General features: G+C 46.2%; 1 protein-coding gene across 1 annotated transcript in view; it reads left to right on the top strand.

The window, feature by feature from the left end:
• Positions 1-12,481, top strand: part of pi4kab (phosphatidylinositol 4-kinase, catalytic, alpha b) — a 45,464-nt gene extending 32,983 nt beyond the window's left edge. Inside the window, exons 41-55 of the mRNA XM_007901813.2 lie at positions 2,703-2,870; positions 3,563-3,616; positions 3,893-4,013; positions 4,652-4,781; positions 5,055-5,125; positions 5,341-5,413; positions 5,858-5,928; positions 6,486-6,592; positions 7,497-7,601; positions 8,100-8,225; positions 8,462-8,582; positions 9,703-9,862; positions 11,136-11,225; positions 11,680-11,763; positions 12,074-12,481. Of these exons, the coding sequence (XP_007900004.1) occupies positions 2,703-2,870; positions 3,563-3,616; positions 3,893-4,013; positions 4,652-4,781; positions 5,055-5,125; positions 5,341-5,413; positions 5,858-5,928; positions 6,486-6,592; positions 7,497-7,601; positions 8,100-8,225; positions 8,462-8,582; positions 9,703-9,862; positions 11,136-11,225; positions 11,680-11,763; positions 12,074-12,125 (1,533 nt within the window). The 3' untranslated portion in view covers positions 12,126-12,481. The remainder of the gene's footprint in view (positions 1-2,702; positions 2,871-3,562; positions 3,617-3,892; positions 4,014-4,651; positions 4,782-5,054; positions 5,126-5,340; positions 5,414-5,857; positions 5,929-6,485; positions 6,593-7,496; positions 7,602-8,099; positions 8,226-8,461; positions 8,583-9,702; positions 9,863-11,135; positions 11,226-11,679; positions 11,764-12,073) is intronic.
• Positions 12,482-13,392: the final 911 nt, after the last annotated feature.

Genomic DNA, 13,392 nt, shown 5'->3' with positions numbered 1-13,392 from the left:
GAGAGATCCTAATAACAGAGAGGAAGAAAATGACAGAGTCTAAGCTGGCTGTCAAATGAAAGTATCCCCCGCTTGGTCTCTCCCCCCCCCCCCCCAACAGGCAGTGGGAGTTTAAGCTGTTTTAGTCTGGGTTCACTGAGCTACCTGGCTCAGTCGCTGGCTCTCTCGTCTCTTGAGTCGGAAGCCTTTACATCAGTGACTAACGTCCTGGCCAACAATCTTCGAGCTAACTTGGATCGTTCACTGATGGTGGTTTGCGAGATCAATTGTACTTGAATTGGCTGCTACAGTTGCCAGCAGTTATAGTCCCTACTCTCGGCAATAATTACCTGTGAAGTGCTTTGATGCATCTCGAGGCTATTGGCGCTGTATCAAAAACAAGGATGAATCATATTGCACAGTGCTATTCCACTGTCCTGCAATAATATAATCAATTTGATATAGCGCCTTATCACATTGTTGAGACATCTCAAAGAGTTTCACAGGATATACTGTGAGGTGTGGTGACTGTATGTTTTGTGGGTGAAGGGTAGCAGCAATGGTAATCTTTCCTTCAGTAAATCCAAGTTTAACAGCGTCATTAATCCCCATCAATTTGAAGTTCCGACGGGAACAAATTCTACCTTTTATTTTTAGTAACATAGAATTTGCCAAACTCGTGTGTCGCTCACTCTGTTTGTAATAACCAAAATGGCAGATGTATTACGGACTCAATAAATTGCTGTCAGACCGGCAAAGGGATCCTTATTTATCCCCATTTGTAGCTGAGCTGTCAGTGAGTGAGGCAAGTACAAGCTAGTGTAAAATGCCCAGAGCTGAGCTAGGAAACATTAATACAAAGTTAACCTCTTCAATTCAGTGAAAGGGCTTCACAGGATTTACTGTAAAGCCAAATCACCAAACTCCGTCCCCACCATCCCACCGGCCCTCGCCAGGCTCCACTGGCTCCCCATCACCGAACAGATCGATTTCAAGATCCTCACACTCGTCTACAAATCCCTTCACCCTCTAGCACCTCCCTCTCTACCTCTCCGACCCCCTGACTACCCAACCCACTACCCATTGCCTCCGCTCGACTGGCTCTGGCCTCCTGCTTGTCCTTTGTGCCCTTCGTTCTGCCATTGGCAGCCATGCTTTCAGCCTCTACTCCCAGAAACTCTGGAACTTTCTCCCTCTATCCCTCCGCCTTGCCCCATTCTTCCCCATCTTTAGGTCACGCCTGGCCCTCCTCTTCAACCTGCCTACGGTCACCTCCTCCCCCCCCACCCCCCAACCATCAAGCGCTCTGGGACGCTGTCCTGCGTGAGGGGGCACCAGATGACATTTGTATAGCGCCTTTCACATCAGGAGGACGTCCCCAGGGGCTGAAATGCAAGTTGTTATTGTTGTGGCGAGTGTGTGTTTTGTAGCCAATTCGCACACAGAGTTGTCGCACTGTGTGTGTGGTGATGATCAGTGAAGTGAGTGAGAGACAGAAAGCAGGGCCTCTCAAGTGCTCCAGATCATCCCTTGGTCTCCGTTACCCGAGTCCTGTCTCTGACAATAACGTCAGATCACGCGGCAAATCCGCCCAGGTTATTTCCAAGTGATTTACTGCTATTTGTGGTGCTCATAAAGGAACCCTCAACGCTCTCTGTTACCCCTGAGATTGCAGCCAATCTCTATGGTGCGCTCGATCCATTGGACCACATTAACCTGGCTGTGCATGCGCACATTCCTCTGAGAAAACTAAGGTAAATAGGAAAATAATCTGTGTTAGAAACGCAGCAGCCAACTCATTGCGGACAGCAGTGACCCACAAACTCTTGTCTTAACCTTTTTTTTTCCTTCTGCTCATTTTAATATCAGAGAGTTGCACAAACTCTATAGTTTTATTAATAATAATACTGATGATACTTGCATTTGATATATATATTTCAGCAGCAAAATATAGTCAATTCAACAACAACAAAATTTGCATTTATAGACTCCCTCGTGCAGGGCAGCGCTTGAATTGACTTTACAGTATATTCTGTGAAGCGCTTTGAGACGGCTCGAAGTCATGCGGCGCTGTATCGGATGCGAGGATTATTATTATGATGATGCTCTCAGCGATGCACAGTGTGCAGGTAGCTGGGAACATCTTCACAATGCAGCCAAACCTACCAGTCTAAAATTCAATTAGTCTTTTGGACGCTGATTGCTCTTCAGCCTTGACACCGATGTCGTGAATAAATAAACCTCTCAACGATATCCTGAGCGGCTCACGCAGGGAGTTGGCTGTGCGACGCACATCATAAGATGTTGCAGAGTCTGAACCTTCCCCCACACCCCACCCCCTCAGCTGACAACCTACGTGTCACAATATATGCAGGAGATGAATTCATAGTTATTATTCAATCAGAAATAATGATTTGGTCACTCGATCCACGAGTGGTGTGAGCGTGCGCCTGCGTGTGTGCGATCGTGTGTGTGCGCAATCGTGCGTGTGCGCGATCGTGCTTGTGCGCGATCGTGCGTGTGTGCGATCGTGCTCGCGTGTGTGTGCGTGCGTGAGCATGAGTGAGCTTGTGTGCGTGCGCGCGCGCCTGTGTTTGAGTGAGCTTGTGTGTGTGATCGTGCGCGCACCTGTGTGTGAGTGAGCTTGTGTGCGCGGGTGTGTGTGTGCGTGTGCATGGGTGTGTGTGAGTCTGTGTTAATTTCCCCTCTTGTTTCTCACTCAGTATTTGGTGACTTGGCACACAATCGATGCTGATGCCCCAGAGCTGAGCCACATCCTGTGCTGGGAGCCCACAGACCCCCCCACAGCCCTCTCCTACTTCTCCAGCCTGTACCCGCCTCACCCGCTGACAGCTCAGTACGCGGTCAAAGTGCTGCGTTCCTTCCCTCCGGTAAGCGGCTGTTTGTGGGGATCACTGAACGGGTTGGATTCTCTGCGACTCCGGGAATACGTTCCAGCTTCAAGATAAACTGACGAGGGACGTCCTTCCGACGTGAAAGGCGCTGCTATACAACTGTAGTCTTGTTGCTTTCCCGTTGTTGTTGAGGAGCGGCACAAAACAACAACAAATTACCCATCACGTCGGGAGGACATCCCAAAGCTCTAGGCGGTCAAGGATGTGCACCCGAGATGGGGGCTTGGATCAGGAGGGGTGGAGGGCAAGGGAGGGGTGTTAGGAACAAAGTTAACGTGTTGTAAACGGAGGCATGTTAGTGAAGGCAACTTCACCTGATTTATACCGAACTTTTCACGTAGCTCAGTGAGCTTTACGAAGATGATTATGGGGAAGGCAGAGGGAGGTGACCAGAGATGCGGTGGAAGAAATCAGTTTTAAGGTGGAACTTAAAGACTGATTGAGAAAGGCTGAGGTGGAGAGGTAGAGGGAGGGAGATCCAGAGGTTAGGGCGAGCATCTGATGGCTCGGCTACTGATGGGGGCACAGAGAGAGTCAGGGACACGCAGCAAGCCCTAGTTAGCCAAGCGGGGGTGGGGAGCAGAGGAACAGAGGACGGGAAGATTTATATGAACACATTAAACGTTCAAGGTGGAAGCTGTGACTTTGCTCTGTTTTTTTGTGAACAGGATGCAATTCTATTCTACATCCCGCAAATCGTTCAAGCTCTCAGATATGACAAGGTAAGGAACCCGTTCTTCTTTGGGACCTAATAATGATATTAATTATAATAGGAATCCTTGAATTTGATATAGTGCCTTTTCACGTCATTGAGATTCGCTTCACAGAATATACTGTTGCGTTTCGCCCACAAAATATCACAGTCATGACCACTTTGCAGTATATCCTGTGAAAGGCTTTGAGCCGTCTTGACGACGTGATAAAGCTCTATATCAAATGCAAGGATTATTATTATTATTGTAACTATTAAAGCCAAGCTGTCTGTATCCGCTGTACAGATGGGATACGTGAGAGAGTATATCTTGTGGGCAGCTGCCAAGTCCCAGCTATTAGGGCACCAGTTCATCTGGAATATGAAAACCAATATATTCACTGATGAAGAAGCTCACCATAAGGACCGTGAGTATATTTCATGGTATTTGTACGTTGTGAATGTTGAGGGACCCAAATCCTCGTTAGAGAGAGTGAAGACAGAATAACAACCGGACATTGTTAGGTGATGTGCTGTTTGCAGATGACGGGAATAATAATCCTCACGTTTGATACAGCGCCATTCGACAACAACAACAAATTACATTTATACAACATCTTCCTCGTCAGGAAGGCCATCTCAAAACACTTTACAGGACTTAGCGTAAAGTGCAGTGTGTGTGTGTGTATTTGTAGGAGAAACGTAAGTGCTTTACAGAGCGCCTTTCATGTAAGAATGCTTATTTTTACATGAAAACCTCTCTGTAAATCCAGTGATGGGCATTAAAGCCAAGTCCTTTCTGCCTGACTGGGATTCACGGCAGTGTTTGAGTGTTTGGGCTGTCAAACTATCATCCTCATCATTTAGCTTTAAGAAAACTTCCAACAGCTCATCTTAACTGCAGCTCAAGTGAAACTTGAACCTTCAATTCAAATCCGCAATGTCTGTCCGGTCTTTTAATGATAACCATAATGATTTTGTCTTGAAATATGATGTTATTTTATCGCATTTTAAAAAGATCGTCGTTTGGTAAAAATGAGCCTTGTGTATTCTGCTCTGTCGACAGCTGACATTGGTGAGTTGTTGGAACAACTTGTAGAAGAGATCACCGGCTCACTGTCTGGTCCGGCCAAGGACTTTTACCAGCGGGAGTTTGACTTCTTTAACAAGATCACAAATGTGTCTGCAATCATCAAGTAAGACTTAACCTCGTTCTCATCTTTAAATGTCTCAATCTTATTGTCAGGCTCTGAAATCACTAGGTTCACAAAATGGGTTTGGATGAAGACCCTTCGTCCATGAAAGGTGCTGTGTAAATATACATTTGTATTGAATTGTATCGTTGAGAAGGCACTTGAGGTTGGCTGGAAATGGTGCTAGTGGCATCTGATAATAATAATAATAATAATAATAATAATTGCATTTGATATACAATGTGAATCTGATGCAGGTTATGTTTGTTCGCTCAGGCCGACACCCAAGGGCGAGGAAAGGAAGCGAGCCTGTCTGAAGGCTTTATCTGAGATCAAAGTGCAGCCGGGTAAGTAAGCAAGAAGGTTCCTTTAATTCCCACCCTTCTCAATGGCAATGTGTGTAAGCCATAAATATTGTATTTCCTAACCGTGCCGCTATTGTTGTTCACCTGCGAAATACACTTTGCACTCAATCCTGTGAAGCGCTTTGAGATGTCCTCCAGAGATAAAAGTCTGGCCAGGGTGAAACCTTAGGCAAGTTTCCTTGTGCTTGTGGTTTCAGGCTGTTACCTCCCCAGCAATCCAGAGGCTGTCGTCTATGACATCGACTACAAGTCAGGAACTCCCATGCAAAGGTTTGTTCTGTTAACCTTTTGTATAACATTGTGTTTCAGATCGCAAATGTCATTCTGTGGAGAAAACGAAATGGCCGTCAGTCCCACTTCCGGGTATTCGGGTCGGTGCTGATATCACTTCCTGTGTCCCTCGCGGGAAGCGTACCACTTTTCTCTTAACCTAATGTCCATAAATAAACTTACACTCATTATAACTCCTACCAACTCAAGACTGTGATCCACGTATTGTAACATATTCCAGTGTCAGCTGATTTATTCCTCATGCAATAAAGTCATTTCCCCTTTTTCTACCCTTTCCATTACTATGCTTTGTGAAGCTGGACGGATAACTAAAGGTTATTGACCATGCAGCGGTCGATAAACAGCGCAGTGTTCCACTGTAAATTCAGGGATCTAAGAATGTGCTTTTTTATTTAATCTGTTAAAATTTTGTTTCACACACAGCGCTGCTAAAGCTCCCTATTTGGCTAAGTTTAAAGTGAAATGGTGTGGAGTGAGCGAGCTGGAGAAGGAAGGTCAGTATTCTGGCTGCTTTAATACATGTGTATTTGACTGTTTTGTCTGTGTGTGTGTGTGTCTATCTGTGTCTGTGTGTGTGTGTGTGTGTGTGGGGCTATCTGTGTGTGTGTGTGTGTGTGTGTGTGTCCTGGCTGACATTCCCCCAGATAAACAAAAATCGTTTTGTTGCTGTTTGTGGGGACGTTGCTGTGTAAACTGGCTGCCGTATTTCACCCACAAAATATGGTCGATACTGCGTAATCCGTGAAGCGCTTTGAGACGTCTCAATGATGTGATAAAGCTCTGTATCAAATGCAAGGATTATTATTATTATTATTACCTTGAAAGCATTTCATTCTTAACAGTAATCCTTGCATTCGATACGGCACCTCATCACGTCGTCGAGAAGTCTCAAAGCGCTTCACAGGATATACCGTTAAGTGGAGTGACTGTGTGTTTTGTGGGCGAAACTCGGCATCCAGCGGCGGTGTATGAGTCTTGTGTAGGAAAGCAGCCATTTTGGTTTTATGTGGGTCTAGCCGTGTACAGCTGGTGATTTCCGTGTGATTGCCAGGTCTCCGGCTCTCGGATGCCTCGGCTGAACAGGGCAGCGAGAGAGACGGCAGCGACGATACATCTTGGCAAGCGGCGATTTTTAAAGTTGGTGACGACTGCAGGCAGGTATGTGGCACTCTCACTGCCCTGCCTCCAGCGTGTGGCTCTGTTTAACACCGCTGTGGTCATGTTATACTGAGCGCTGCAGATCTGACACCCCTCTGTTTGATCTCGCGGAGTCCCCGTAGCTCAGTGTTTAAGGCGCTCGCCTCGCAAGCTGCAGGACCCGGGTTCAATTCCTGGATGGGTCAGGGTGAAACCATAGGCAAGTTTCCTTACTACACACACACACGCGCGCGCCTCTGTTTGCCTAGCAGTAAGGAGGAACCCGGTTGTTAGTGGATTGGTGGATCGCTTTCCCTCAAAAAAAATTTGGTCGCTTATTCACAGCTGTTTGTGGGGCGCTGCTGTACGCAAGTTGCTGCCGCGTTTCACCCACAAAATACACAGTCACTCCACGTCACAATATGTTCGTGATGAGGCGCTATATCAAATGCAAGGTGTATTATAAGTACCGGGGGCGGGGGGGCAACTGCACAGCCATCTTTAGGAACAGGAAGGCTTATTATTTAGAATGCCCTCTGTGTGGGTAGAATCCTTACCCTCTTCATGAATGCCCATCAGAGGACTGCTGTATTGTTCCAGGCAGAGAGAGTGTGAGCGAGGGAAGTGTAATGAGTCTGTACACCAACAGGCACTGTTGCTTTATAGCCTAACCCTCCTCTCTCTCTCTCTGTCTTCTCTCTCTTTCTCTCTCTCTCTCTGCACTTCAATCTTAATTCGATTTGTTACAAAAAATTGGACGGAGGGATTTAATTACTGTACAAACTCGAGCCGTTCATTGTAATAAGAGTTGGCGCACATTTTAACTGAACCACTTATAAGATCTTTGCTGGGTGAAAAGAATTGAATTTGTATTGATGCTTTTAACTCCCTATTTCTCTCTCTCTCTCTCTCTCCCCACACACAGGACATGCTGGCTTTACAGATCATTGGTCTGTTCAAGAACATTTTTCAGCTCGTGGGTTTAGACCTGTTTGTATTTCCCTACAGGGTTGTGGCTACAGCACCAGGGGTGAGTCTCATGCATTGATTCCCCAACTATTGGATAGAGTGATGCCATTTGTAATGTGCAGTGCACATGGTATAATGTATCATCTTCAAATCCCTTCACACCCTGGTACCTCCCTACCTCTCCGACCTGCTTACTCCCCAACCCACTACCCGCTGCCTCTGCTTGGTTGGCTCCAGCCTCCTGCTTGGCCCTCGTGCCTTCCATTTCGCCATCACACAGTCCAGGCTGATGCTTCAGTGCAATGCTGGGTGAAGCGCTATATTGTCAGAGGTGCCGTCCCCTGGATGAGACGTTAAACCCTCTGTTCAGGTGGGAGTTAAGGATCCCATGGCGCCATTGGAAAGGAGAGAAGGGAGTTTCTCTCCCTCTCTATTGGTGTCTTGGCCAACAAGCCCCATCCTCCGACTATTGCTTGAGGAAACCATGTGGACTGTAGATGTCGACATGTTGTTGTAACTTAGCTGAAGGCGATATTGAGCGGAGTGTTTGGTGTTGCAGTGCGGGGTGATCGAGTGTATCCCCGACTGTAAGTCACGCGATCAGCTGGGACGACAGACAGACTTTGGGATGTACGATTACTTCAGGAACCAGTATGGAGACGAGTCAACTCAGGTATTCCAGAAGGTGAGATGTTATTGCTTGACTTTGCTTTGGCTGGCTGGCTGGCTGGCTGGCTGGATGGATGGTTGGATGGTTGGATGGGGTGGTGGGTGGTGAGGTTGAATTTTTCACAAATTTTACACAAAAACACTAAATCTGCAGCTAGGTCGAGGGTTGTTGGGAATAGTTCTCAAATTTATTCCAGAAATTTTATTCCAGATTTAATTAACGACTGTTTCTCTCCCTCTCTTGCTTTAAAGGCCCGCTATAATTTTATCCGCAGCATGGCTGCCTACAGCCTCATTCTCTTCCTACTGCAGATCAAAGACCGACACAACGGGAATATCATGCTGGATCGGAAAGGTCACCTCATCCACATAGGTCAGTGCTCGCCCTCCTCAGCCACTGCCATTCAGAGGAGAAGCTCTGTTTCCATCAGTGCTCAGTCCTCACTCCCTGCTCAGTGCTGCACAAGCTGGAGAACTTTACAAATATAATAAAAATAATAATAATAATCCTTGCATTTTATACAGTGCCTTATCACATCGTTGAGATGTCTTCAAGTCCTTCACGGAATCTACTGTAAAGTGAATTAACTGTGTATTTTGTGGGCAAAATTGTTAATGTTATTATAAGGTATGGCTCAATGAAACATAATGATTTCCTTTATACATACACTCCCTCACCCACTGTGTGACATTCCCCGCCAGCCCTTCTCCTGACCTCCCTAGTGAAACTACCAACTTGTTACCAACAAAACCCATATTAAGAGCAGCTTTTGTGTTACATACTATAATATAATATATATATATATATATTACATGTTACATACTAACTGCAAGACAATGCCCGGTAGGAACTACAAACTAACTCCCTAAACCTATGTAACTCAGACTCTACAAGACACCGGAGCCTCACAAACCTTTTCTCTGTGTCAGTTTCAACCTTGGAAACAATGCCATGTTCTAATCCACTGCAAGGTCTGTTAGCTCAAACCCTTATTACTTATTGACAGCAGACATAGAATCCTGTAGTGTAGTGGTTAGAGCACTCGCCTCGCAAGTAAGAGGACCCAGGTTTGATTCCCGGTGAGGAGAAACATTAGGCAAGTTTCGTTACTCCAGACACGCCTCTGTTTACCGAGCAGTAAGTAGGGTCCTGGTTGTTGGTCGATTGGCAGATCATTTTCTGGGGGTAATGTGGGGATAATAATAAAAAGAAATGTGGTCACTCAATCCACGACTGTTTGTGTGGGACTCTGCTGTGCGCAATTGGCTGCCGTGTTTTGCCCACAAAATACACAGTCAATTCACTTTACAGTGTATCCTGTGAAGCGCTTTGAGACGTCAGTGTTAAAAGGCACTGTATCAAATGTAAGGATTATTATTATATAGAAAATTGCATGTGATCTTATGCGCTGCTATCTATATGACGACACGTGTGTCCGTGTTGGATGAGGCAGTGACTGGTGACTGACGTGTGACCCACGCGTGTGCTGCAGATTTCGGCTTCATGTTTGAGAGCTCGCCGGGAGGTAACCTGGGCTGGGAGCCTGACATCAAACTCACCGACGAGATGGTTATGATCATGGGCGGCAAGATGGAGGCCACACCCTTCAAGTGGTTCATGGAGATGTGTGTCAGGGGCTACCTCGCCATCAGGTCAGACATCTCCACTAACAGCAACGTTTACTTTCACTTACACCAACACCTTCAGGCCCCTTTTTGTGTGGTCAGCCGGGTGTCTGACACACACAGAAGCCCATCACCGTTGCTTAACAGTCTCCAAACCAAACTGAGAATTCCAGGCCTCCCACCTACGCCTGGAAATCCCAAAGATAGATTGTTGGAACGGAATGCGCTCTCTCTCTCTCTCTCTCTCTCTCTCTCTCTCCCTGGAGGGAGGCATCCTGCTTACCTAATTCCAAAGAGTATTAGGCACAGGTTAGCAAGAGCCAAAGCTTGGGGGGAGCCCAGAGTGTGCGTTGGGGTAACTGCTGGAGTCTAACCAGCTACTTTCTCCCAGTGTCCTGGCCAACAAGTCTCCAGTTAAATTGGTCGCCTCATTTAATGGCTGTTTGTGGGTCCTTTCTGCGTGCAAATTTACTGCCATGTTTGCTGACAAATACAGTCACTACACTTGACAGCGATTCCCTGTGAGAGGCTTTGAGTTGTTGCGATGTGATAAATCGCAGGAACAATGTCCAGTTCTTTCCTGCTGCCTCTGTGTTTAAGATAACTCGAAGGATGCCAGCATTGCCCTTGGGAACACTTGTCCAAAGAACATGATCAGAGGGTTTGTTAGATAACACGGCTAATCCATCAGGACTCCTCTCCCATTCCCCTTGGCTCGCTCCAAAGTCCATTGGTTTGTATTCGTAGGGGCTGACCTGACAGATATTCTCTGAAATATTTGCTTTCGGTTCTTATCTTAATTACAGAAGTAGTGTGAGCCAACAGGATGACTCACTAATGCAGTGAAGTGTGTGACAGGTAAACCCCGGCTAGCCGGAGGGGTGGGGCGAGGGGGGTTATGACCCAAGCCCCCACCTCCACACCCCACGCCAGGACTTGAACTTACACAGTCTAGGCTGATGCCCCAGTGCAGTGTTGGGGGGAGCCAGTAATGTGGGAGGTGCCATCCTTCGGATGAAACATTAAACTTAAACTTTGTCACTGTCTGAGGAGACGTCGCTGTGCGCAAATGAGCTGCCTACAAACACAGTCACTGCACTTCACGGTGTATCCTGCGAAGCGCTTTGGGACGTCTCCTGACATGAAAGACACCGTATCAAATGCAAGCCTTGCTGTTGCTCGCTCCCATTAAAAAAAAATCGGAAGGAAAGCTGTGAACTCGTGCCAAAGAACCTTTCAGTTAATTAGCTCGGCTTTTAGTTAGGCGTCTGTTTGACTTGGGACAATTTTTTCACCGCAGACCTTATATGGATGCTGTTGTTTCTCTGGTCACTCTCATGCTGGACACCGGGCTGCCTTGTTTCCGTGGACAGACCATCAAACTGCTCAAGTAAGGCCAAACACAGGTGCTTTGCAATCTAATAGTTTCCTCACTCCACACACCTCTGTTTACCAGCAGTAAGTCGGAACCCGGTTATTAGTCGATTGTCAGATCGCTTTCCGAAGGTAATAATCCCTTTAAAAAAACTTTGATCACTCAATCCACGTTTGTTTGTGGGACACTGCTGTGTGCAATTGGCTGCCGCGTTTCACCCACAAAATACCAATTCACTTACAGTATATTCTGTGAAGCGCTTTGAGACGTCTCAACGATGAGATAAGGCGCCGTATCAAATGGAACGATTATTATTATTACTGTGAGGTTAAATTCCTGCATTAAATCTAATGATCGTTGATTTAAAAGTGATGTAATCCTAAACACAAACGGCCAGACATTGTGATGATTCTCTCTATCTCTCTCTCTCCCCCTATTTTGTTTTTTTAATCCCTCTTTTTTGCTTCAGACAAAGATTCAACCCGAACGTGAGTGAGAGAGAGGCAGCGAACTTCATCATCAAAGTCATTCAGAACTGCTTCTTAAGCAACAGGTATGTGACTCGTATCCTAATTATATTTATTGACTGACCCCTTCCCCCCCCCCTTATATATGTAATAATCATTAGCTGTCTCTCTCTTTCCCCCGCAGAATATACTGTAAAGCAAACAAATTTTGTGGGCAAAAGCTGGCCATTGTGAGCGCTGTCTGGCCAAGCTTTCCCACTGCTTGTCCAGCTAGGACCACCCTCCCCGTTATGGCTTTGGCTGCAGGGGTAACAGGAACTGAGGGGAGGGAGGGAGGGAGGGGACTGGCAGGTGAAATGTGGGTGAAACATTTTAACCTTTTCATGCCTTTTTCAGGAGTAAGACGTACGACATGATTCAGTATTACCAGAACCAGATACCCTACTGAACAACCCAGTCTCCTGACGGACCACACTTCCCTCCCAGTACTGTATAATAGCACTTTCCACGTTCTCAGTCTGTTCCAGCTGTGTTTTTAACTCGTATCTTATTTTTTCTGGCCGTCACAACAATCACTTGTTTAGAGAAGAGATTCAATCATTCTATTTATAATTCTAGATCGGATCAAATCATCGCAGCAGCATCGAATTGCACTATATCTGTCTGTCTGTCTTGTTATGCTGTTCTGATGGTGAGATACATATCAAACTCGCCGCCCGTGGAGATATTTTTCTGTAGTGAGTGTAAATGTGTCAGCAGATCTGGTAAATCTATTATGTAAATAAAGTAGTCCCTTCAATGCGACGCACACAGCACTTTGTTTTTTTTACAGGTTGTGCTTAAGAAAGATAAATTGGATTTGCATTGCACATCGCAGAATCCACTGTAAATTATTATAATAATAATAAATTATTATAATCCTCGCATTTGACATAGTCACGTCGTTGAGACGTCTCAAAGCGCTTCACAAAATACACAGTCAATTCACTTTACAGTGCATTCTGTCAAGCGCTTTGAGATGTCTCAACAGCGTAATAAGGCACTATATCAAATTCAATGAAAACCACAGAGCTCTTGCAGAGAGAAGCAGGGAGGAAATCTCTCGACTCTGTGTCAGTAGCCAAGCAGTAGAGACCTGGTCCTTTCTGTTTGCTGAAAAGCTCTCAGCTCAGTTTACCGAGGGGAAGAGGAGAGGTAATTACTCTACATGTCGTTCTAATGAGGCACGTTCCCCCTGTGATGTGCTTCCAATTCAGGGACCCGTTGTGGTGTAATGAGCCGTCCTTGGCCCAGGTATAGGTGTCAGCCGCCTGAACAAGCATAATACATTATAATAATCTTTACGTTTGATATAGGCCTTGTCAAATCTCGAAAAGTTGCTTCACGGAATTTACTCTGGAACGAGGTGACTGCATTTGTAGGCAAACACGGCAGCGCAATTGCTCCCAGCGAAGAACTGCTTTCTCTTTTCGAATAGTGTCACAGGATGTTTGACGTCCACCTGAACAGGGCACAGACGGGGAGTGAGGTTTAACATCTCATCTGAAGGATGGTGTCTCTGACTAATGCTGCACTCCCCCTCCCAGCGCTGTATTGGAGCCTCAGCTTAGACTGAGTTCAAGTCCCGACGTGAAGTTTGAACCCACAACCTTCTGACTCAGAGGCAGGAGAGCGCGAGCGACTGAGCCAGGCTGACACACTTGGCCCAATGTAAT

This window comes from Callorhinchus milii, unplaced genomic scaffold (genome assembly GCF_018977255.1).
Source record: "Callorhinchus milii isolate IMCB2004 unplaced genomic scaffold, IMCB_Cmil_1.0 Scaffold8, whole genome shotgun sequence".
Lineage (NCBI taxonomy): Eukaryota > Metazoa > Chordata > Chondrichthyes > Chimaeriformes > Callorhinchidae > Callorhinchus > Callorhinchus milii.
This window is presented reverse-complemented; position numbering and strand designations above follow the sequence as displayed.